The 24,598-nt window shown below is 55.2% G+C and overlaps 2 protein-coding genes across 4 annotated transcripts; one reads left to right on the top strand and one right to left on the bottom strand.

The window, feature by feature from the left end:
* Positions 1-3,695: 3,695 nt before the first annotated feature.
* On the bottom strand, positions 3,696-17,041 carry TST (thiosulfate sulfurtransferase). 2 transcript variants are annotated; one of them, XM_078076589.1, is made up of 3 exons: positions 16,860-17,041; positions 15,075-15,690; positions 3,696-4,157 (listed from the first exon to the last, which is right to left on the bottom strand). In XM_078076589.1, the coding sequence occupies exons 2-3, from the start codon at positions 15,685-15,687 to the stop codon at positions 3,859-3,861; spliced, it is 912 nt and encodes a 303-aa protein (XP_077932715.1). In that variant the 5' UTR covers positions 15,688-15,690; positions 16,860-17,041; the 3' UTR covers positions 3,696-3,858. The 2 variants fall into 2 exon arrangements, with proteins under 2 accessions (XP_077932715.1, XP_035964608.1); XM_036108715.2 differs by lacking the exon at positions 16,860-17,041 and adding an exon at positions 16,364-16,493.
* MPST (mercaptopyruvate sulfurtransferase) lies at positions 16,613-24,598 on the top strand. Of its 2 annotated transcripts, none has more exons than XM_036108718.2 (3): positions 16,613-16,737; positions 20,194-20,821; positions 24,029-24,598. In XM_036108718.2, exons 2-3 carry the CDS (start codon positions 20,227-20,229, stop codon positions 24,325-24,327), a joined length of 894 nt encoding a protein of 297 aa, XP_035964611.1. In that variant the 5' UTR covers positions 16,613-16,737; positions 20,194-20,226; the 3' UTR covers positions 24,328-24,598. The 2 variants fall into 2 exon arrangements, with proteins under 2 accessions (XP_035964611.1, XP_035964609.1); XM_036108716.2 differs by having other exon boundaries at positions 16,728-16,834.

A 24,598-nucleotide genomic window follows, 5' to 3' on the forward strand; every position in this document is an offset into this window, starting at 1 on the left:
GAAAAGCTCAGAGCATATTATTCCGTCACACAAATGACCCTTTAAAGAGATAAGGATGCATCTCACAGACCCCCAGTGGGGTAATAGGGCCTCTAGGAAGCTTACGGGTGCTGTCTCTCTGCAGGAACCTCAGGAGGGAGGAGCGTAGCTATTGTCTAGCAGTCCGAGCCCCTGTAGGCTTCAGTTATTGAGAAAACCATATCAGCAAAAGCACTACCAGCTTGCAATAAAGGGGGCAGAGACAGTACAAAATGGGACAAAAAAAAAAGGGGGGGAGACATTAGTGGACTCTCAAATTCTACTGGTAGAACAGTCTGACAAAACTGTTCAGCATACACACATGCTCTCTTTTATTTATTTATTTTTTAAAAAGGATAGAGTGGAAGAGAGTACCTGTTGGGCAGAGCTGAGAACCATGGAGAATTACTTCCAGGCCTTGAAACCCAATCAGGAAAAGTTCAACATTTCCTTGGCCGGATTTCAGAACTGCTATGGGCCAGTGACTCCTTTGTATCTCCAGTGTCCTCATTTTTTAATAGAGATGTCTATCATTCTTTTCCTGGGGCTGCCACACCATTTCGTGGTGGGTGTGTTCAGAACAAGTAGCTTAGTTTCGGAACAGGTAGTTTAGTTTCATAAGACCTACTGTTGGGGAGTGACTGAGCTCAAGAAACCACACCCAAGGAGTCTCATCCACACCTGGGCCTGATTCGGAGAACCAGGTTCTAGATTTAGAGCTGATGCTGTAATGGAACTTGTGTCCCATCTGCCCTAATGGCACCCCCAGTCCAGAGCAGCCTGGACTGCCTTGAACAGAAGTGTGGACCCACTGCCAGTTTCTGATCTGGAAAGAAAGGTCCCAAGAAACGTCAGTCAAGGAGGATGGGGTGGAGGTCTAGTTGCTTCTGGGTACTCTTCCCTCACAAGCAGCCCTGAACGGAGAGAGGGAAGATGAAATCCCAGGCCTCGGGAGACCCCCGCCCACCTCACAGGTCTCTGCCTCACCTCTCCACTCTCTCTCATAACATCAGAAAACACGTGAACCACTCTGGTGTGTGCTGAAGCCCGGGAGTGCAGATCCACATTGCAAAAACTGCTGGTGAAGACCACTGGGTGGTTGCTAGGGAGCAGCCCTCCTCCACTGTTCATTGGAGTCACCATGGTGAGCACTATCCATAGGGCTCTATTACCTCAGAGGGCTTCTAGGCCCACCCTAGGGAACTGAGGCCAGGGAAAGCCAGTACTGGGGGGGAGGGGGAGGAGCCTTCAGGCATCGTTCACTCTCTCATCCCCTCAAAATGTTTCCAGAGCCCCCCACATGTGTCAGGTTGTCTATCAGGCACAGAGTGTTCAGATGCCATCAGGTGGAAAGGAATTCTTGGGATGACAAAGGATTAAGTAGAGAGAATGATGAGTTTTGTCTGGGGAGAGGAGTCATTTGAGCTGGGCTTTGAAGGATGCATAGGAGTTTAACAGCTTAGAAGGGACTTGACTATTAAAGGCCTGGATGTGTTTATGAGCATAAATATAGGCCAAGAGGAGTGGGGAGGGGAGGGAAAGGTGCACCTGGAGCTCTCTGAGCTGGACATGAAGGGATCAGGGAGCAAGTAGTAAAATGAGAGCAGGATGAGACAATGAGAGTCGGCTCTCCCCCGCTCGAACCACGAGGGCTACCAAAGATGAATAGTTCAATGGCTTCTGCAGCTGGTGGCAGCAGGAACTCAGTCTTGTCTGGCTGTTGCTTAGCAGGGGTAAGGGTCCAGGGGCTGCCTCCTCATGCCAGCCTTCCAGGGGCTCCCCAGGAGGTGGAGAGCTTGGTGACGCTCGGGACCCCTGAGTCTGGGCCTGCCACTTAAGAAAAGAGTGACTTTGGCCGAGTTCTTTGGCTGAGCTTTCCTCGTATGTGAAACAGACACAGCTCACCGCTAAGGGTAAGAATGAGGATGGAGCGAAGTCACTTTCGAGAAGCGCCTAGCACATCACTTGCCACAGAGAGATGTCGCCTGTAACTCACAGCTAACCCCGTAAGCAACTCATCAGCAAGGCCTTCAAAGTACGCCAGAATCGCACCCCTTCAGCCACCTCCACCCCCCGCCCCCCGCCCCGGCCCCCAGTCCAGACCTCTTGCCTCCTCACTGGTCTCCTGGGATTGCTCTCACCCCCCTGTTATCTATTGCTGAGTGACAGTATGACCGCAAACTTAGCAGCTTCACACATTCCCTACGGCAGTTGCTGTGGGTCAGGGGTCTGGGCGTGGCTTCGCTGGATTCTCTGACCACTCAAGGCTCCAATAAAGGACCTAAAGCTGGCATGACAAGGACAGCATGGAGGCAGGAAGGGTCAGCCTTAGCCCTCTTCCACGTAGACCCCTCAGGCCTTCAGCCTGATCCAGCCCGACACCCAGGCTCCTCAGCATTTACTGAGCACCTGCCCGCCTCTACCATGGCCTAGGGGCTGGGGCACGTCATTGACAGACTTGGTCCCTGGCCCTCGGTGGCCCTGTCTTTGCCCAGGAAGGCTGCGCAGTGGAAGCAGGGAACACCCATTAGGTGAGGCCAGGGCTCAGCGTGCAGCCTGTGAGGGGAAAACAGCCCTCCTGAGGCGCTGCCCAGACATTTGACAATAGGACAACCCTCCTTGCACCCCGAGTCTGGACATAGACAAGGGCCTGAGCTTAGGTTTCCCGTCTCAAATTCCAGCTTTGTCTTTCCCAGGGCACCTAGGAAAATAACCACCTTGACCTGAGCCCATGGAAAGTTAGTACCCTCGGCCCTAACTGCCTTATGAGTAATAGGCTCTCTGTTCTGTCTTTCCAGGTTGGGGCGACCTAGGAGAGAGGACTGCCCTCCCCTGGCTCATCACCCCCCACCCATGTCTGGGATCTGTAAGTAATAAATCTTATGACTTAACTTCCTTTGTGTGGGTGTATTGAAACTGCATCTCCCGTCAAAATAAACCAGGGGTTTTCACTTTCCCAGGTGGGAGCTCGGATGTTGAGGGGGCTACCTGCCGACCTTGGGGGGGGGTTTGCCCCCTCATTCAGCAAGTTGTAAACTGATGATTCTGAATTCAGTACACCACCTATAGGTCCTCCAACACATGGCCCCAAAGGAGGGCTTAGAAAGCATGTTTCTAGGAAACTCAAAATGCAGCCACGAGGGTCCAGTCCTCTTCGGTAGCTTCCCACTGCCAGGGCTCTGGAACTTTTTCCCGGGGCTGAGGCTGCTTCTCCAGCCCCTCTCCATGTGCTCCCCAGAGGGTCGTATTCTGAGCCAAGAAGGACACCCTAGGTGGAGGCCACCTTCCTCGGGCCCGCTTCTGAGCATCGCCTGTTCTGAGGGGCCCCAGGGCCTGTGTTGGGTGACGCGGCTTTGGAAGGCCGGATGCCCCCACCCTATTCCCCGCACCCAGAGCGCTGGGCCCACAGCGGGAGCAGTTGGTGCCCAGCTAGCCTCGGTTTTGCTTCTCCCCAGCTTCCCGTCCCACTTCCAGGTAGGTCCCAGTATGCTGTACCTGACATGGGACAACAGGTGGCTTCCTTTGCCAAAATGAAATAATAGAATGGCACCCTCTGCGTGGCCTCCCCAGCTCGGGGCTGCTCTGGAGGTTTCTGGCCTCAGCGGGTTCTAAGGAACATGAAGGAGCTGGGCACATGGGGCGAGGGTGACACCCAGGGAGAGGCAGGCAAACACAGCTACTCAGAAAAGGCAATTTATTCCAGTGTTTCGAGGGAAAGGAGAGCTCTGCGTAGGAATTCTAAAACCTGGTCAGTCTCCTTTGCTGAAGAGGTATGCGCTGCATGTCAGGCTGCGGTCGCTAAACAGATGGGAGCTGCCAGCCAGCGAGGAGGCCCGCCACTCAGGCCTTCTCGCGCCTCCACTGGGACACACGCGTCTCTGGGGGTGCCCGGCGGAACCACTCAGACCAGGAGCCATCATAGACGGCCACATCCGGCTTGCCGCAGACGTAGGCGGCCAGGGCGATGTGGCAGGCGGTGACTCCCTTCCGGCACGTGGCAATGAGGGGCTGCGCTAGGTTCACCTTCTTGGCCTCGAACATAGCACGCAGCTCCTCTGGGCTCTTCTCGAAGCCGTCCGCGGTCAAGAAGTCCACGAACGGCATGTTGACTGAGCCTCGGATGTGGCCCGGCTCCAGTCCTGGGCGCAGCAGAGGACAAAGGGAAGGACAGGTTTAGGAGCGGCATTGGGGGGCGGGGACAAGTGGGGCGTGGCCATAAGGCTAGGGAGCTTCAGAAACAAAAGGAACACCTTTGCCCTTCTCAGAGCTCAATTTACTCCCGGTCCAACCTACACTGAAGGCCGGAGACACAAGACAAAGGGCCCCCTCCCCCAAAACCTGCCTTGAAGTAGGGATGCCCAAAATCATACCTGCTTGGGAGGACAGGGATGAGTCTCAGCTCTGCCATTTACTGGCCTTCTTACTAACATCTGCCTTGGGCAAACGCTTCACTTCTCTGAATCAGTTTTCTCATCTGTAAAATGGGCTCAATGGGACATACCTATCTCATAGGGTTATTGAGAAGCAAATGCTTCGTGCCGGGCCAATTGCTAAGAACACAGTGGTGGACACAGTCCAGGCTCCCAGAGAGATTACAGTCTAGCAAGGAAGACAGATGCTAAATGGATAACCACATGATTCATTAAATATAATAGAAATATAAATTCATAAAATATAATGTCCATTTTACAGATGTATACACTGAGGCTTAGCAGCATTAAATGGCTCACCTAAGGCCACACTGAGAGGCAAAGGCAGACCCAGGATTACACCGAGTCCCCTGACATTCCTGTTAAGCACAGTTGTGGAAAGAGCATATGACCTGCTGCTAGACATAAGTGTGAATTCCAGCTATGCCACTTACCAGAAGGGTGACCTTAAGCAAGTCATGTCACCTCTCTGAGCCTTGGTTTTCCCAGGGGTAAAATGGGAATGAGAGTATTCACGGGCCTGGGCTGTTGTAAGGAGCAAAGCACCAGCTTCTGCCCCCGGCCCATGCACCCTCAGATGCTGATGCTCCCACCTACCCTGGGGGAGGGTGAGGATGGGGACAGTGTGGTCCCTGCAGGCCCTTCCTAGCAATGCTGAAAGGCTTGGATAGAAGTAGAGTGGGGGTCTGAGCTGGCTTCAAGGTCCATTCTGGAACGGTCTCCCCTCCCAATGAGGCTTCTCTGCCAAATCTGGTTTCAGAATAGCCAGCAAGGGGGTGGGGAGCAAAGAGGTCTGGGCCAAGGCCAGAGCTGGAGGTGCCTGCAGGGCCAAGGCCTTGGTCCCGCCCTCAGCATGCCAAAGGTCGCTCCTCTCTTCCTCAAGCACCCCACGCCCTGGTAGACTTTAGACGCTGGGAGCGGAGCCCATGACAGATTTAGGCATCTCTTTGGGCTCCCCTTCCTCCAAAATTCCCTACCACTCCCTTAAACCTGGACCACGGGACAGGGCAGGACCAGGGTGAGCAGCAGTGGGAGGGAGAGGACCGGACCAAGGCACACGCTGGGGCAGGGTGCAGCCAGGAGGCCCTGCATCCCTGAGCCTCAGTCTCCTCATCTGTGAAATGGGGAGATAACCCCACCTCACAGGCTTGTGGAGAAGATTAGCGACGGTAGGTAGAAGCCCCTAGTGGCCCCGGGCACATAGTAGGTGCACAATCATGCCAGCAACATCCCATTCCCCGCACCCTGAAGCCAAAGAGGCTTGCAAAATTCCCTGACATGAGTCAAGAGTTCCTTTGATTGAATAGGTGTCCTAACTTATAAATTACAGTGATTTCTTCCTGCTGTCATTTTATCTTTCTTGTCTGGAAATTTTAACCTGAGCCTGGATGTGCGCTGACCCCACCAACGAGGAACAATAGATCTGTCGGCTTCAAAGGCGTCCTTTGCCAAGACACCCAACTTAAAAATCTTTCGGCATCCAGGCAGTGGGCTGAATTTAAGTGCATTTAAAAGTGCAAGCGTTTATTAAGTTCTGAATGCTGTTTTGTTTCTTTCCTCCCATCCCCAATGAAAACAGCTTCACTGCTTTCTTCTGACTACATAAAAGGCACTCTTCTGGGTAAAGAAGTCCGGGGGGGGGGCGGTTTTCTGTGATGCGGGCTTCCCAAAACTGGGCCAGCCTCAGGAGGCGGGGGTCCTCCTTTCTCCTCTGGCAATGAGGGATCAGGGCCCCTCTGAGGAATTTGAAAGAGCAGGCACTGACCGCCTGTGCGTGACAAGGGCCAGGATGAACCTGGCCCAGAGAACCTTGGAGAACAGCCAACTGAAGGGAAGGCACGCGGCCCCGAAGCCGGAACTCCTGCTGCTTTCCCCCCAAGTCCGACCTCGAGGCTTTCCGCCCCCCAGCAGGCAGGCCCCCTGTGCTCAACCTGTGGCACTAGGCGCCAGACGGTGAGTTAGCTCAAGAGCTTTGTCTTCTTGAATCCTCACAAAGCCAGATTATCCTCCTGGCTCTGATGGGGAGCCCAGGCTCAGAGAGGTGGGGAAACTTGCCTCAGGACACACAGGTATGTGAAGTGAAATCAGATCTGTCCAACCCTAAAACCTGTGTTCTTGGACTACCCTGAGCCTTTCTGGAAAAGGGGACTGAGGCAGGGGAATGGATAAGATGACCCCTCATGTTCCTCAACAGCTCAGAGGCCTGGGACTTTGTGCTCCAGCTTTGGCCAAGAAGAGGCCAGTGGTGCGGGGAGGTCATTGAGAGGATGCGACCGCTGGTTGACCCGTGAGCTGGACCGGGGCAACTGGAGGCTCCTCACGCCCTCCCCTGTCCTCGGGATGTGCATTCTGCTTGCCTTCCCCGCTTCCCCGCCTCTGACGCTGACATGGCCTTGAGATAGTGATGTGGTGTTGAGACCAGTCGGATGGTGTGTAAGGGACACAGTTAAGGCCTCTGTATAAACTTTTGAGATCTGGCAGGTGGGTGTGGAAATCTCATGGTATGGCCAGGCCAAGACAAGCCTTGTAAGTAAGTTCCCTTGCTTATTAAACCTGCTGCCAACGATCTGGAGCCACCTGCCCTTTTCTCCAGCCTCTCCCTCCGCATTGCCTCTGGGGCTGGTTTCAGATTGCCCCGGGGAGGCTCCGGAGGAGGCTGGTAACTAAAAGTTGGCCGGCCAGCCAGGAGGCTGAAGAAATGGGCCTTCGGAGAGGCATCGGTGCGGGAAATCCTACGTCGGCCAGCGACCTCTATGTGGGGAGGGGTGACCCATATGTTAGGTGCTTGTGGACCTCTGCATGAGTCTAGGGGCGTCCCCAAAACTCCGGCTGCTTTACTGAGCTTGTTTAAGGAACTATGCACAGCACTGCGCCAGAGAAATGAAGGGAATGATTGTCACAGTGCACTGGTCTCTACTGTGGGCGGTTCAGCTGGACACTGGTGCCCAGCTAGAGGTTCAAAGTCAAGTTAGAAAGTTGGAAGAGCTGAGGTTAGAGAAGGGTGTGCAGGTATCCACTACTTTGCTGGCTTTGAGGCTGGCAGCCAAGGCGGGACAGCAGAAGTCAGCTGGGGACCTTAGCGCACCCTTTTTTTTTTGCAAGGCAAGGAAGGCACGAGATGCTGTGGATTAAGACACAGGAGCTTGTGACAAAGGCTGATTAGGGCGCTGAGAGGTGGCTCGCTGGCCAAGCGAGCAGAATGAAGAGGAGGATGTTGTGGTCGAGGAGGAAAGGGAGATGCCCCATGCCTTCCCACCCCAATACAAAGGAAAATTTCCAATAGCAATTGCCCCCAAACCTAGGGGAAAACTAAACCCAAAGTTGTAAATCTTATCATGTCTTTGAAATGTAAACACCCCAGGAGATAACCAAAACAGTACCCACAGAGACTGTAGGAAAAAATCTGGGGGTTGGGGAGGGATACAGACTGTTCTAGAAGTTCCCTTGTCCAAAGCCTAGCACCCAGTCTCCCCAGGATTACTCATCGAGGGCTAAGTTATGGGGTCTCTGTCTGTATGGTGACATATGTCTATGGATATATGTTAAATACATCTTTTTCTACCTCCTGAAGGTATTACCAAAATTAATCTGTAAAACAGCTCTATTTAATTAGCTTTAAAATAAGCTATATATCAAAGTGAACTTATGTAAAACTGAAATTTAATTTTCTCTCATCTGCTATAAAGTTTTCTTGAACGATTGGTCTGTTCTTGATGGGATCATGAAAGGCTTTCCTTTGCCTTTTAGGTAACCTACCTAGTAAACAAAGATTCTGTGTTTTATCAAAATAAATTCCTATGAGGGGAAGAATGAAGGGGGGGAGATCAGAGGGGGAGAAGAACCATGAGAGACAATGGACTCTGAAAAACAAACTGAGGGTTCTAGAGGGGAGGGGGGTGGGAGGATGGGTTAGCCTGGTGATGGGTATTGAGGAGGGCACGTTCTGCATGGAGCACTGGGTGTTATGCACAAACAATGAATCATGGAACACTATATCTAAAACTAATGATGTAATGTATGGGGATTAACATAACAATAAAAAAAATAAAAAAATAATAATAAATTCCTATGTTTCATGCAGTCTTTACCAGGTCTTTGATTACTTAAGAAAACGGAGTCTCCTCTATTAAAAGAGCTAAGTGGTTTGGTTTTTTTGTTTTGTTTTGTCTTTTTTTTTTTTACAACTGTGCAATTTCTCTATTTGCCTTTGAAGGCTTAAATTGTCATTTTGGTTAAATGGATAACTGAATGTTGTTTCACAATGATCCGTGATCCTACATGAGCATGTATTTTAAAACCTTTTGATATTTTTGACAAACTTCCCCCAAATCAAATTCTAAATGAAGCTTTATTGACCTTGAACTAACTTGGGGATTTTCCTGGCCCAGCTCAAAAGATTTGTTTTTTCTCCTTGTAAGGGAGAAATATTAAACTAATCAGACATTTCATATGTTAAATTACACAGGAAGCATCGTCAAGTAGGAAGTGATGCTAATCTTTTCTTAGGAACTATTTATATGGAAGTTATTAATAGGAGTGTTCCCAAAAGTATATAAAATTCCCCAAAATTTTATAGGTCCTGGTATCATGTTACCAATCATAATTTTGGTTTTTACTTTAAAATATCTATCACAAAAATAACCACATTTCCTTGTCAATTGCATTAGAATGAATTCTCATCAGAGCTATTGTTTTACTCTGATGCTTTTGCAAAAGCATTTCCTGCAAAAGGGTCTCCTCTTTAGGGAGATTTGTGGGCAAGACAGACGGACGGACGAATAGAGGTTTCTGAGAACTAAGATCATACCACTGACCTAAGTAAGAATTAATTACACGGGATGGTAGCCCCAGAACTGTCCCTACTCTCCTTCTTCACATCAGTAAAATGCGCCCATTACATTGATGCTCTAATATTAACGTGTGAAGACTTTCATCTGCCGCAGGACATGCCTCAGGCTTTGCTGGAACATCTGTGAGGGAAGAATGGTGGAGAACGTGCAGAAAATTCAAGGCCCAGGCACTGTAGTAAAGTTTTGGGGAATCGCTTGGTTGGGTAAGACAGACATCGTCCTAGACGTTGTGACTGGTAAGATACAAGTCCATTCAACCCGTAAGAAGGCAAAAGAGATGCAAGCCTTTGTAGGGATTGTAGGGTTTTTGAGGATTTTTATTTCCTGAGGCGCAGTGCTGCTGTCCCTTATTCAGCCTGGGAAAGAAAGGGTGACTTTTCTTTCAGCAAGCTGCTTTTGAGAAGGTAAAAATACTAATGAAATGTTAAATCTCTGGGCATCTCCCAAGCAGGGCTCCCATTTGAGTAAATGAGTCTGGGACTCTGGAAGATATGGCTCAGGCACTGTGGCAGACAATAGGAGAGGGTACCCCTAAGATTTTGGTCTCAGCTCTGGAAGGGGGCAAAACCTCCATGTACCCCCATAGAGCACCGGCTCCTAGCAGTGTCCACAGCGTCCCTCCAGATGGAGAAGCTCAGGGAGGAAGGAACCACAGCAGCCAGTGGTCGTAGTCACTCCTGAGTCCTGGTCTTTAAGCGGATTAACCCTATTGCTTGGGCAATGGGAAGCTGAGGGGTGGATGACCATGAGTGGGCCCTTATCGGGTCAGGATAGATGAAGGGATATTTGGGCTTGCCTGCAAGAGCCTGAGGCAGTCTTCACTTTTCCATATCCCAGCCCATGGGGCACTGACTCCCCCTCCCTGGCAGTCAGGAGGCCGATGCCCTAGCCTGGGTACAATCCCTAGCGACTGGCCCTTCAGTGCATATAGCAGATCGGATGCATGGAATGAGCGGCCACCATTGCGCCCGGGTGGGTTGGCATATTGCCAAGGATGTTGGCTTGCCCCTGAAATAGGTTGACTTGGTTAATGCAGTAATGGCATGTCCCGTGTGTTGTAAACGTCATGCAAAAGGCAAAAGGCAAAGGAGCCTGGGGCCATTCACCAGAATTCCCAACTGGTGGCAGATTGGCAAATTGATTATATTGCCCCTTCCCCCTTAGTGAGGGTTTTTCCTATGCCTGGTTTGTGTGGACACGACATCTGGCCTAACCCCAGCCTTCCCTGGCCACTACAAACCAGGCTGCCACCATGAGGGGATTATAGAAACGGAATATGGTGTTTAGATACCCTCATCGACGAGACAGCGATTGGGGGTCATATTGCAAAACTGGGCAAAAGAACATGACCTAGAATGGACGTCCCCATCTCTCCTATAATCTGCCAGCAGTAGGGTTGATAAAAAGGAAAAATGAATATTAAAGCAGCAGATTAAATTACTCCCAGGTAAAACCACCTTGGCTGGGTCACTAAAGCAGTGTCCCAGGCTTTCATACATTTGGATGATCAACCAGTAGGGCCTGGTGCCCCACAGGCCAGACTGGGGACTCTTGCCCAGACACCCAATGCTATAAAGGTATGGAAGTTGAGGGAGATAACCATTGCCCTGCTCCCTACAGATCAACGTTATGCTGCTCAGAACACTAAGCCCCATCACACGTGGGCAAGGTGTCATCTACTGGAATTCGCAATGAGATGTCCCACCAGGATGGGTGAGTGACTTCACATGCCTGGGTGAGGGAGACCTGCTCCCTCTCCCCTGGGATCTCACGGTCCTGCTCTAAGGCAGACCTGCTAAAATGCATTATACCTGGAACAGAATAAGCGCCACTGGAAAAGGAGAAGAGGTGGGGGTCCTGGGCTGCCACATGGTGCCCCCAATCCATCTCCTCACTCTTGCAGCGCCGCCTCCCCCAGCCAACACGTGTGGTGTGCACAACCAGGTAGAGGTCCTAAAGCTGACAACCTCCCTCTCCTCGAGGCCAGGTGGGCATGTTCTGATTCCCACTGGTACAATCATTTGGCTGCTTTTCCCCCTCTGTCGGCCTGGAGGATGTTCTAGCACACACAGAAGCCCTTAACTAAATTCACCCAGCAAGTCTTGAATGATAGCCAACAAAACCTGTCCTTACTGAACACCAACAGATCTTCAATGAGGAAAGCTGTCCTCAAAAACAGGGTGCCTTAGAGTTCATCGCTGTCTGGCAAGGAGGCACCATTATCCAAACACAATGCTGCATGGTCGTATCGATGAGTCTATTATGTCATCTTTATTAAGTCACATGGGAATACAAGGGAAGGCCCTGAACGATCTGACTCCCAGGCTAGGGGACTTAATAAATCAATGGTTCGGATCACGGGGCTCTTGATGGAAAACATTATTACTGATGGGGGAGTCATTGTCTTATTCTGTATTTTCTCTTGTGTGTGCCTGTATTGTTGCTACGGCATTTGCCCCCAGTGTAGCCAGACAGCCACCAAGGGAGCTGCCACCATGCTCGTGAAACCCCTTGCTGACCGCTCAGGGCACAATGCAGAAGAGGGGGCATGTGAGGTTCTAAGAGCCGATAGGAGGGGTAGAGGGTTATGGAGAGGATATAACCACCAGTTGACCCATAAGCTGGACCGGGGCAACTGGAGGTTCCTCTCCCCCTCCCCTGTCCTTGGGATGTGCATTCTGCTTGCCTTCCCCGTTCCCAGAGGCTGCCCCAAGGACATGGCCTTGAGATGGTGATGTGGGGTTGAGACCAGCTGGACAGTGTGTATGGGGACTGAACCCAGTTAAGGCCTCTGTATAAGCTTTCAAGATCTGGCAGGCGGGTGTGGAAATCTCGTCTTGCGGCCGGCCACCCAAGACAAGCCTTGTAAGTAAGTTCCCTTATTAAACCTGTTACCACCTGACCTGGGGTGGCCTCTTTCTTGGGTCTTTCCTGCCCTCTGCATCTGGGGGCCGGGTTCAGATTACCCCAGGAAGCTCCCAGCTCCTGAGGAGGCTGTGAACTATCACCAGTCAGGGGGGTGAGTTAATGTCTCTCAGGCCACTGACACGTGTGGGTTTTCCAGGCCAGGAAAACCTGTTTGGCTCTTTCTTGCTTTCCTCCTAAAGACACAAAGCAAAGCAGCGCAGGCGGCCCCAGTGGGCAGCTCCCAATCCTGGCCACTGGGAGGCAGCTCAGCACTCTTCCTGCCCCCATCCTACACCAGCCCCCAGCCCCAGGGAGGGAGAGACCTAGGCAGAGGGGCCGCAGGATCCCATGAAGCAACACTACACTGAGAAGCTGTGACCTTTCCCCCCCAGGCCCTGTGTTTGCTTACACAGCAGTGGCCTTGGGAAACGGCCCCACTTTGAGGCCTGCTGACTGGGGTCAAATCCTGGCCACTCTGCCTCCTTAGAGAACCCTCTTCTCCCTTTTCCTACCTGCAAAGTGGGGTCAGTCCTAACTCCCACCTTCCACCCGGCGCAGGGTTGCTGTGGGTATCAAGGAGAGAACACGCATAAAACATTCTGCGGATGAAAGTGCCCATTAGGGGGTCAATCTCTGCCCTCATCACCCTCACTGCCCTCAAGGCATGAGGAAAAGAGAATAGGGTTTATAAAGACATGGCTGGATCCACTGCCACCTCCCCACCTCCTTGGCTGGCTTCCCCCAGCGCTCTGTAAGGTGAGCACGTTCCTTTCATTAAGGAGGAAAGGGTCTGCCCGAGGCTGCCCAGGGTAGGATGCAAGCTCAGGTCTGCCTCTCACCTTGTGCCCCTTACAAACAGGACCAAAGGCACTGGGGACACAAAGCTGGGGCCAGGGAAGGTGTTTGCCTCATGTCAGCAGGAAGCAGCTGTTGGGAGTCCAAGGCCCACTCCCAGCTCCTCCACCAGGACACACCTTCCAGCGTTTTGCCATCCACACCACCCCTGGGTGTTACATCTGGACCGCTGAGCCCACGCCAAGCCAGGGACCATGAAGTCAGCAAGCCCCATGCGCCTTTGTGCCCCCAACTGGAGGTCAGCAAAGCCTTTTAGTGAATGAGGGAAGGAAGTGCCACGCCCATGCTTTCTAAATGGCCCTGCCCTTTGCAGGTTCCTTACGTTTCTCAAAATACCCTTCCAGCCACTAATGCATTTAAATAAGTACACAGCCAGGTGGGCAAGGCTTGGCATTCCTCTTCTCATTTTTTAATAAGGGAACCCAGAGGGGCCAAGAGATTGGATTGAGGTCCCGCCACAAAGGAGGGGCTGACCTCACAGGAAGGAGGAAGGATCCATGCTCCCCGGGATCTGGAGGAGGTGGGAGGAAGTAGGGAGCAGGGCGATGGGGAGGGACCCCCTCTCTGAGCCTCAGTGCCCTCATCCTAAAACAGGGGTGAGGAGATGGGATCTGACATCTCTTCGCTTATTTCCAGCTTGCTCAGGGCAAGCCGAGAGGCAGCTAGGGAAACAATTCTACCATTCCTCCCCCGATGGCAGGGTTAAGTCCCAGGTAGAGAAGACATCTTGGACCAAGGCCAGGAGGGGGCTGCAGGAGGTCCGTGCCTTAAGTCTCTGAATCTTCATCCCCAGACCTCCAGAGAGCAAGGTGGGCAGGAAAAACATGGGGCCTGGAGAGGGCCATGGTTCTGCCACTAACTAGCCATAGGGCCTGGACCTGCCCCTTCCTCTGTGTGCCTCAGTCTCCCTTCTGTCCTATGAGGTGACCTCTCAGGACCTCCAGCTCGAGAGTGTTCAAAACAGTTTTCACAGAGGTCTTTCCCTCAGAGGCACAGAAAGGAAGAGCCATTTTTCAACAAATTAGGAAAAATGTTGCACAGGACTTAGGTTCTGCAGACCCTGCCCCGAGGACAGAGCTCAGAGCCAGGAGGTGTCGGCCACTCTGAGGGCTCAGGCCAGCCTGGAGAGGCCCCCAAAGCAGTGAGGTCCTGGCCACGAGAGGTGCCCAGGCAGGAAACCCAGCCAGGGGGATGGTGAGACTTCTAAGGTTCTCTGTTAGGAGGTTCTAGAACTCAGCACTTCCTCTCCTGAGACTCCCCCGCCTCCTCCAGCAATGTGGAACCCTCCTGGCCTCCCCTTTGTCTGCAGGAGAGGATGAGCCATCCGGTTTGAAACTAGCCAGCACTGGGTTAAATCTCGACTCAGCCACTTAACTGAGCAAGTAACTTAATGTCCTCACATCTTTGTTTCCTCTTCTCTAAAATGGGGATACTAAGCCTTCTTGGATGAGATAATGCAGTGTCGAGTGCTTAGCATGAAATGGCAGTTATTTTATAGCTCTGCAAACCGGCTGTAGCTGTTTGGAAAGGTCAGGGGGCCCCGGGAGCTGGAAGGAGGGAAGGGGTGCTGCGGGCAGGACATTGTTGATGTCTCTGTGGGTTTCTGGGGAACTAGGGGGGCCCTGGGAAGCTAGGCGTCCTTGAGAGCCTCTGTACAAAGATGCATGCGTGGGCTCGTGGACACACCTTTGGCCATGTCGGGGAGTTGTGCCGGGGCAATGGATGTGGGTGGAGATGTCACCAGTCACCTCTCCTGATGCCACCTCATACGGATGCTAGGTTGCTTGTTAGCACGCAGCTATGGGAACACATATGTAGGTCCTCATGAGTCAGAGCTGAAATAGCTTTTAGCTTTGGGTCTGTTCTCCCATTTCACAGATGCAGACCGGGACCTACCTATGGGGGGTGGGGGGAAACTGAGGGCACCACCTGGAGAGGGTCCCAGACATCCTTACTCTCCATCATTCCATGGGACATTACTCCCCAGGGACCACCCACCCACCAGGACACCTACCTACTGCATCTGGCTCTGGCTCAGTGCCCAGGTACCGTCCTTGGGACCGTGAATCCACCAGCTGGAACCTCTTAGACTCGAGGTTCTCCAGCACCTGCTCGTAGGTCTTGAGCAGGGAGCGGTCCAGTGTGGCTTTGAAGACGGCCGGCTCTGGGCGTGAGGGCTCAGACGTCACCGGGTGGCCCTCCTTCAGCCAGTTCCGGAAGCCGCCATTGAGCACTGACACGGTGCGGTGGCCAAACACACGGAACATCCACCAGACCCGGGGCGCATAGAAGCAGCCCAGGTTGTCACCGTCGTACACCACCACGTGCGTCTGGTTGCTGATGCCCAGGCGGCCCACGTAGTCCGCGAAGTGGGCCTCGCTGGGCAGCATCATCTCGTAGGGCGACGCCGTGTTGCGGCACTCCTCTATGTCAAAGAAGGAGGCTCCGGGCACATGCCGCTCTAGGTACTCCTTGCGGGCCTCGCGGGTGCCCGGCGAGTACCAGGACGCGTCCAGCACCCGCAGGCCTGGCCCCAGCTTGCCAGCCCGAACCGACTCCGCCAGCCACTTGGTGGAGACCAGCGCCCGGTAGAGCACCTGATGAACCATGGTTTCAGCTCTGCGCATCACCTGGCGCGGGTGGAAACCAGGAAAGAGCGGCATGAGGTCTGTGTGTGCCGCGGGGCGGGATCTGGGAGGAGCTTTTTTCCCACCGCACCCCCCCAGGGTGGCGTGCTCGCGGCAGCCCAGCAACCCTGCGGCGCCGGGGCAGGCTGTGGGAAAGCTTTGCCCATTCCCCCAGGAAAGGCCGCCCCGCCCCTCCCCGGGGCCCCCCGCGCAGAAGGGGGCGGGGCGAGAGCCTCCGAGGGCCCCAGAAGGGGGAGCTGGCGGGGAGGGCGCCCGGCCCCGGGAGCTCTACAGTGCTCGTCCTCGGGATCCTGCCAGAAAAGAGCGGCGAAGAGATGCCCAGGACGGGGGAGGAGGAGGGAACCCGTTGAGCTTAGAACCCCCTTGGCTGGGGGGGGTAGGGGAGTGGGCGCCTGGGGGAGGGGTCGCTGGGGCCCGCACACGCCCTCGCCCGCGCCTCTGGCGAGCCCGCCCGCGGCCAATCTCAGCGGCCAGGTAGGGCTCGCCCGCCTCCAGAAGGCCCGCGCTCAGCCCCGACTCGGTGCCCTCTGCCCCTGCTGGGCACCCGGCCGCGCTCTCGCCAGGGGGACCCTCCCCTGGGTCGCAGGGGCCAGACCAGCGGCCCAATCCCGAGCGGCCCGGGCGCCTGGCCGCCGCCCCACCCGGCCGCACTCACTCGCCCTCGCCGCCGCCCTGGCGCTCGCCCCTGACCGCTGGAGAAGTTGGCCGGTTCAAACCCCGAGCCCACACCTCCCCGGCCGGCCCGCACCATCACGCCACCGCTGGAGGGGGGTACGGCGCGCCGCCCCGCCGCGCCCCCGCCCCGCGCCGCCCCGCCGCGCCCGCCCCCGGCCGCCCCCCAGCGCGGCGCGCCCCTCGGACCCCGCGGACCCTCCAGGGGGTTGCGGGGCGACTCAGGGCGGCGCGGGGCAGGGGCGCGGCGGCGCGCGTGTCCCCCTGGCCCAGCGAGTGGAAGGCGCGGGCAGCGGCGGCTCCAAGTGGCCGCGGCGGTGGGCTGTGCCCGAGTCTCCTCCCTTTGGCCGGCCGCAGGTTGGTGGCGGGAGGAGGGGACGGCTTCGGGCGCGGGGAGGGGGCGCCTTGCGCAGGGGCCATGACCGATCCCGGAAGCCCGGAGCCCGAGACCCGGGTAACTGCTGCGGCATCGCGCTTGCCTTTCTTTAGGGGGAGGTCGATCGTTGGGGTGCGCGGCGCGGGGCTCCCCCGCGGGGTCTGAGCGGAGTAGGGGGCTGCAGTCTAGCAGGGAAGGCTCGCCCCTGGGTTCGCCCTAAGCATGGCTGTCCGCAGCCGCTTGGGGCGGCCTGCACCGTGGCCTCGGCGTGAGCGGCGGGTGGGGAGCTGGGGGCGGGGGTGGGGTCACCTGGTGCCACCCGAGAGGGTAAGAGGGAGGGGGGAGGACTAATAAAGCCCCACAGAGAGGCCGGGGAGGCAAGGCCGAGTGACCCAGAGGCTCCAAGAGAAGAAACTGGCAAAGAACTTGCTGGAGTGAAACGAAACTAGCATTGGCCAAGGCCTGCTCGGTGAGCACTTTGCTCCTAGGGTTTTACAGACTTCCCACAACAACCCTGCGGAGTAGGCCGGAAACTTGTTTAAAGACCAGAGAGACGGGCCGAGCGAGTTACTCCAGGGGCTCGCAGTGGGGTTGAGACCCCTCAGTTGTTAATCTCAGATCTGAAGCCCACGTGGCCTGCCTGCTGCCTTTGTTTACCTGGCTGACCCCCAAAGCTTCATACTTTAAAAAAAAAAATGCTTTTGTTTTTAACCGACTTAGCCACCCAGGCGCCCCAGACCTTTGTTTTTAATTAACCTATTTAATTGTAAGTTTGTATAATTTCATTTTTTAACAATGGCTGTGTTTCACAACCACATCACATAATTCCTGAAAATGGAACAACTTGTTCCTCCAAGCTGGTGGGCCACCCCTGCTCCTGGTCAGCTTTTTGCATGCATGTGTCTCTGACATATGCCTGGAATGCTTTTCTCATCCCTCTTTTAAAAATTCTTTTTACTCCGAAATAATTATATTCTCACAGGAAGTGGAAAAATGCACACTTTGACAAGCATTTCCCTAGAGAATCTTCTAAACTTTGTGCTTTGCCCTGAGGTGCGGAGGGGGTACCAGGAAGGAGTAGGCTGGGGCAAGTCCTTGCGATGGGCCTGGGGCTGTCCCCTGTGACCTGGAGTCCTTCACTCCCAGAGCACCCGCACCTGTAGTGGGCTAGGCTTGGCCAAGCACCCAACGGCCGGGTCTGAGCCCTTCAGCGACACACAGCCTCCTCCCCCAGACCCTCCTCTGCTTCCTTCAGTCCTGTGTGACAACTGCCAATCAAGTGGGAGTGGGTGGGGCAGGATGACCTCAGACCTCTGAAGTCCCACCCAATCCTGAAATGCCAAGATTCTAGATGTGTTGCTATTGTTGCAAGTCCACCTGTGAGAATAACTTCTCAGAAATAATGGGATTTTTATTAAGCTGTTTTTAGTAATTATTAAAACCAGCCATGTGCAGTGCCTTATGATGGCCCCTCGATATTCATTATTTAATCTCCACCTGTAAGAGCTGACCGTTGGACGCTCCAATATAAGAAGTGAAGATGGCCAGGGATCCCACCACGCCTGCCCTCAGACAGCTAGTTAAGGAGCAGAGTGATTCACACTGACTTGAGGCTGGGGCTCTGACTCACAATCCGGGTTTCTTTCTACTCTAAATGAATCCTCGGGGAAAAAAACCAGGAGCTCCAAGAATGGGGGGGGGGAGCCACTGTGGTTCACAGATGGGTTCCACAAGAAGGGACCTGCAGCATCCCCCAACATTATCCAGCTGTGGTGTAACCCACAGATACTGGAATCACCCCTTAGCCAAAGCCCCCTTGGCAGCCTCCTTATCCTAAAAGTCAAGCTGTAGTTTCCGGGGTCCCCTGAAAAGGTCCTCCAGGAAGATTTCCCACCTCTTCTGCTCCCACCCTAGGCTAAGGTAGTGGCCCCTCCATGTTCCCACTGAACTCCAGACTTTCCTCAATTATACTGTCCTTTGAGCAGGCCTGTGGCCTGTCTTTACCCCCAGGGCCTGGCAAAATCAAGAGTTTTTCAGCGTCCAGCACAGGGCCTGGCCGTGGGGTAGAGTGACTTCCTAAAAGCCAGACTGCGATGAGTCTGGGAGGGTCCGGGGCACGAGGTGTCACACTATAGACTCATTAGGCCCTGGTCATCAGTGACCCGGGGCTGGGGAAGAAATCCAGCCTCAGGAGCTGAACTCTGGCTTCAGATCCCAAGGCCACCCTGACCAGCTGTGTGAGCAAGGGCAAGGCACTCACATCTCTAGTCGCCTCATGCAGAAAACGGGCGTCTTCATAGGTCCAATATTAAAGGCTGCAGTGCTTAGCCTGTGGCCTGGCCCACAAAGCACCTGTTCTCTACCCACCCCTTCCCCTCCGTGGCAGGTCTGCTGGGTATGGATGGTCAGGTTGTGCCCTGATGAAGGGGGAAGGGGGGCCGACCTGCAGCTCACACTCCACTCACCCAGTCACGTGCCCTGGCAGAAGGGGCACCTTTCTCTGACCTGCAGGAAGGCATCTAACGGACCAGGGGCTGTTTGTACGGGGGCTCGACATGTTCAGAATATCCTGACCCTGGAAGGCTGTGACCTGGCATGTCATGGGCTGGAGTACTCTCAGCTGCTGGCCCCCAGGGGAGCGGAGGGGAGGGGGTGAGGCACAGTCACTCTTGCACCTGCTGCATGAAGGTTCAGAGACCAAGTTCAGGCTCAAGGGGCAAAATCTGCCCTTGCTGGGCCCCCAGAGCCTGCACAGTGCTTGCCCACCAGCGTCTGGATTCCGGGGTCAGGCTGCCCAGTGTGAAGCCTGGCACCACCACTTTAGCCGCTGACTTTGGCCAATTCAGTGCACTTACATGACCCTCAGTGTCGCCTTCTGTGAAACAGAGTATTACCAGCCTTCTTGAGGCCACTTGTTCCACAAATTAATTGAGAGCCTACTCTGTGTCCTGCAGTATTCTAAGGTATTGTGAGATTAAATGACGCGCAGGAGTCAGTAAATCCCAGCTGCTAGTCCCATGAGGCTGCTTATGTAAACGTTTGATGAATGAATGAGTGAATGAATTCCACCAGGGACCTTGGTGGGTGGCAAGTGAAGCAGAGCTGCATCTTGGGGAAGGGCTAGAATTTTGGCCCCTACCTGCCCGCCCCCTTGAGCCCCGTCCCCACCCCACCCCGCAGCCAGCCGCAGTAAAGGGGTCAGGGTCATTCCGTTGCTCTGCGCTGTGTATGTCCTGTCGGGGGGAGAGGAAGAGAGGCCCCGGTGACCGAAGTCTGCCCTTGGGTTTGCCACCGCCGCTTTTCTGTGCTTCCTGGACTCTGCCCTCCCGGGGTTCCACCGCCCCTGCCGGCTAGGGCCAGCCCCAGTGGTGCAGGCGGTTGCCGCCACCTGGCCGGCCTCTTCCTCGATTCCTCCTGACATCCTCCCTGTCGCCCAGGCCTGCAGCCCCAGTGTCGCCACCGCCACCACCATGGCCCCACAGCAGCTCTTCCGCGCGCTCGTGTCGGCGCAGTGGGTGGCCAAGGCACTGCGGGCCCCGAGCGCGGGGCAGCCCCTGCAGCTGCTCGATGCCTCCTGGTACTTGCCCAAGCTGGGCCGCGACGCGCGCCGCGAGTTCGAGGAGCGCCACATCCCCGGCGCCGCCTTCTTTGACATCGACCAGTGCAGCGACCGCACCTCACCCTACGACCACATGCTGCCCAGCGCCGCGCACTTCGCCGAGTACGCGGGCCGCCTGGGCGTGGGCGCCGCCACCCACGTCGTGGTCTACGACGCCAGCGACCAGGGCCTCTACGCGGCGCCGCGCGTCTGGTGGATGTTCCGCGCCTTCGGCCACCGGGCGGTGTCGCTGCTCGACGGCGGCCTCCGCCACTGGCTGCGCCTGGGCCTCCCGCTGAGCTCGGGCAAAAGCCGCCCGGAGCCCGCGGAGTTCCGCGCCGCGCTCGACCCCACCTTCATCAAGACCTACGAGGACATCAAGGAGAACCTGGAATCCCGGCGCTTCCAGGTGGTGGACGCCCGCGCCGCCGGCCGGTTCCGGGGCACCGAGCCCGAGCCCCGAGACGGTAACAAACATGCGCGCAAAGGGGCGGGCGGTCAGCTGGGGCGCGGGTGCACGTGCGCCCTGAGCTCTGCCTTGTCCTTGCCTTTAAAGGACACCGCATGGGGGCCTGGGGTTTGGGTTCTAGTTGCCTCCCTCCCTAAGCTTCACTGGCTTTATTCCTAAAGAGTGGACAATAATACTTGCCCCATCCCCACCCCCACCCGTGCTCGGGGCAGTGACTACCCGAAACTCATTGGGAACCCAAGGCGCCCTGCATAAAGGGAAGAAGCCAAACAGCCCCACCCCGATTCTGTGGATGTAGGGGGGTCTCTGAGGAATTGGAGGGATGGCAGGAAGGCCCAGTTTGGGAAAAACCCAAGGGGCTGGGTGTACACCATCCCAGCTCGTGATGGAGGCAGACAGGAGGGAGAGGAGTCTGGGGCGGGGGAGTGACTGGAACGTCCCCTGGAGGGACCAAGGCTTGCAGGGGCAGAATGGAGGGGGCACTAAAGAGAGAGAGGGATTGCTGCCCCAGGTTGGAGAGAAACTGAATAGAGGTGGTTGCTGGCTTGAGTGGGGGCGGAGCCTTCTGCCTATGAGCTGGGTTCCCCCAGGCAAGGAGACTGCAGGAAAGTCCTGGATCAGGTGGGCAGGGGTCCCCACAAACAGGTTGGTCAATGGCCACGTTGGTGTGCGCCTTTCAGTGATCCAGAAAGGTCGGTGCTGTCACTGGACGGAGGAGGAAATGGGGTCTCAGGATGGCTACCTTGCTCGAGGTCAGGAGGCAGCCCAGCAGGGAAGTGAGGCAGTCCATTTAACTGCAGTGAGCAACCAGTAATTACTCAGGCTTTTCTCTTCGTGCCTTCTTTGGGGAGGATGCAAGGAACTTGCCACTTCCTCTAGGAGTCTGTCCCTGAATTGCATCCCCCATGCCCCTGAATCAGGGGCGGGGCTTCTGTTCTGGGCTTACAGAGCAGTTTGGGCTACCCAGTCCTAGCACTGTTTCGGATGGCTGGCGGCAAGGACCAGCCGTGCGTCCAGTGCATCCTGAAGACTCACCCAATAGCTGGCATGGAGTCAATGTCCCAGAGAGATTTGGGGAATCGAGAAGGACCCTGCCACATGGAACTGTGCAGAGCAGTGTTGCCATTAGGTCAAACCATAGGAAACCGCTCATAGCCAGCTATTTTTTGAACCTACATAGGTGGCGATTTTATGTGGTTCAACCTGATAAGGATGCCACGTTGAACCCGTGAGGTCGTTCAGCTCGGCCCTTGGGGGAGGGAGGGAGAGCAACATAGGGCAGAGAGCCACTTGGCAGGTCACCTAACCTAATCTCGGAACTGCAGCTTCTGCATTGTGTGAAATAAGACCAGAAACAGAGCCTACGGGCCGCAGTGAGGGTCAAATGTCAAATGAGAACGAATGGAGGAAACGCCCAGCGCAGTGTTTGCACACATAAAGTGCACTAAGAAATGGGAGGTGATAGAATTAATGGGTGCTTCTGTGGTTATAGCTCTTCACAGCGGTGCTTAATGCTACCTCAGCCCTGCTTGCTCACCCATAAAGTGGGCGATGATAGGACACGCTAGCAGGCTTGTTGTGGAGGTGGACTGAGCCAGCGCATGCAAAGGCTTCCTCGAGGTCAGTGGCGGACATCACCTCATTGTCATTGTCCCCACTGCACGGGCTGAGACCTGGACAAGCGCGCCCCTCAGTGAGGGGTCATATCGGTCCGGCAGGGTAGGGGGAAGCATGCTTTGCTTGGTGGGGGTTCAAGGCACAGGGACAGCCCTGCTCTGACAGTGACCAACCTGTGGGGAGGGCTTGCTCTTCTTCCTTGCTCCGGGTTGGTCTCTATGTGATGTCTCCCAGTGAGCCGCTTCTGCACCTACATGGGGATGCAGGATGCACTCCCACCTCCCCATGGACTCGGAGCGCTGTCTATATGCTAAATCCTGGCAATGGTTACCGATATGGGTCAACAGCTCCCTGGAGGAGTGTCACTCCACTGCAGGGGGAAACCGAGGCAGAAGCCACTAGTCTAGAGCCCCACCCTAGGGTCTGAATGGCCGAGCTTTTTGAATCACAGGCTGTGAGGGTTGATTCTGTTGCAAATCTCAGTCCTTGGCATGAAAATGGGAATATTAGTGACACCTGCCTCGTAGGGGATGGTGAAAGCAAAATGATTAAGTTTGGGGGGTATGACCCTCTTAATGAATGGCTCTCTAGCCTTGCCCAGGTTCTTCGTGCTATGATCGAAATGATCTTTGAAAATGGAAGTCTGGTTTCCCCTTGTAGTCAGGTCAAAGCCCTACGTCTTAATCCAGGCAGTTCCCCTTGGGCCTCAAGCTCTCCCATGTCAGCACTTTTGCCCAGTGACCTTTAACCCCTCTAAACACCATGTGATTTCCTGCCTCCTCCGATTACCCCCCCTTTCCCTAGTCTGGGGTGCTCTCGGTCCCTGCTGCCCAGACCTCTCTACGTGACAGACCCCTACTCACCCACAGCGCCTTCTCAGAGAAGCTTCCCTGCCCCCCGTCGCCTGGCGGTGAGCAGCATTAGCTCTGGGGCCTCTCTGACTTGGGCAACTGAGTTTGCGTGCCTCAGTCTCCTCATCTGTGTAAAGGGGAGGATGATCATTTCTGTCCTGTAGAGTTTGGGGAGGATTAAAGGAGAAGATACAGCGGAGGGGTTCAGAATAGTGCCCGGCACAAAGTAAGTGCTCAGTAATGTCAAGGATTATTATTACTGTTAATATCTTTCTATAATGTGTCCCATGACATTCCGTAGGGCCTTTGTAACACCCCTCATCCTCGTAATGGCTCAGTGATGCCTGTCCACCCTGCCCGATCAGTTCCTTTACTGCAAGTGCACGGAGTCCTAGCCAGGCAGAGGGCTTGTTTATCTTTGTTGCCCCCCGGGCACATGGGTGATCGGAAAGGAAGCCAGGGGCAGAGTGAGACTCTGGTGGGGTCCGAGTCGTAGGTCCCAATCCCAGCCAGCAATTTGCTAGATGCGGGGCCTAGCGCAGTCCCGAACCTCAGCATGCCCTGTAAAATAGGGATACGTGTAAGTGGCCCCTGGCTTGCCTAGCTGTGAGGACTGCGTGGGATGGTGCATGTAGAGAGTGTTCAGCGCCGTGGCTGCCTGGGAGGCTCTCACACTGCAGCGGCCATATCTCATACGCCCTTGTACTTGTCCCCTCCTTCCTGCCCTCCTGCTTCAGGCATCGAACCTGGCCACATCCCCGGCACGGTGAACATCCCCTTCACGGACTTCCTGACCAAGGAGGGCCTGGAGAAGAGCCCTGAGGAGATCCACCATCTGTTCCAGGACAAGAAGGTGGACTTGTCCCAGCCGCTGGTGGCCACGTGTGGCTCTGGTGTGACAGCCTGCCATGTGGCACTGGGGGCCTACCTCTGCGGCAAGCCCGACGTGGCCATCTACGACGGCTCCTGGGTGGAGTGGTACATGCGCGCGCAGCCGGAGGAAGTCATCTCCGAGGGCCGCGGGAAGACCCATTGAGGCTGGCCGGGACACAGGGAGCTGTGGCAGGCCTGGTGGTTCTGACTCTGCTTTGACCGAGTGTGTGTTTCTTCCTGCGAGTCGGGTGGCACATAAGGGGACATCCCAGAGGCCAGGAGTTCCGTTGACTTGTGGGCTCCCAGTGGAGGCAGGAGAGAAGGTGGTGGTGGGCGCAGGGGAAGGCAGCTGCCCCACACGCTGAGCTGGGGCCCTACCTCCCTTCTGTTTCACTGTTGAGGAAATAAAATAGCCAAGGGCTAAATCTTTCTAA

This window comes from Halichoerus grypus, chromosome 6 (assembly GCF_964656455.1).
Source record: "Halichoerus grypus chromosome 6, mHalGry1.hap1.1, whole genome shotgun sequence".
Lineage (NCBI taxonomy): Eukaryota > Metazoa > Chordata > Mammalia > Carnivora > Phocidae > Halichoerus > Halichoerus grypus.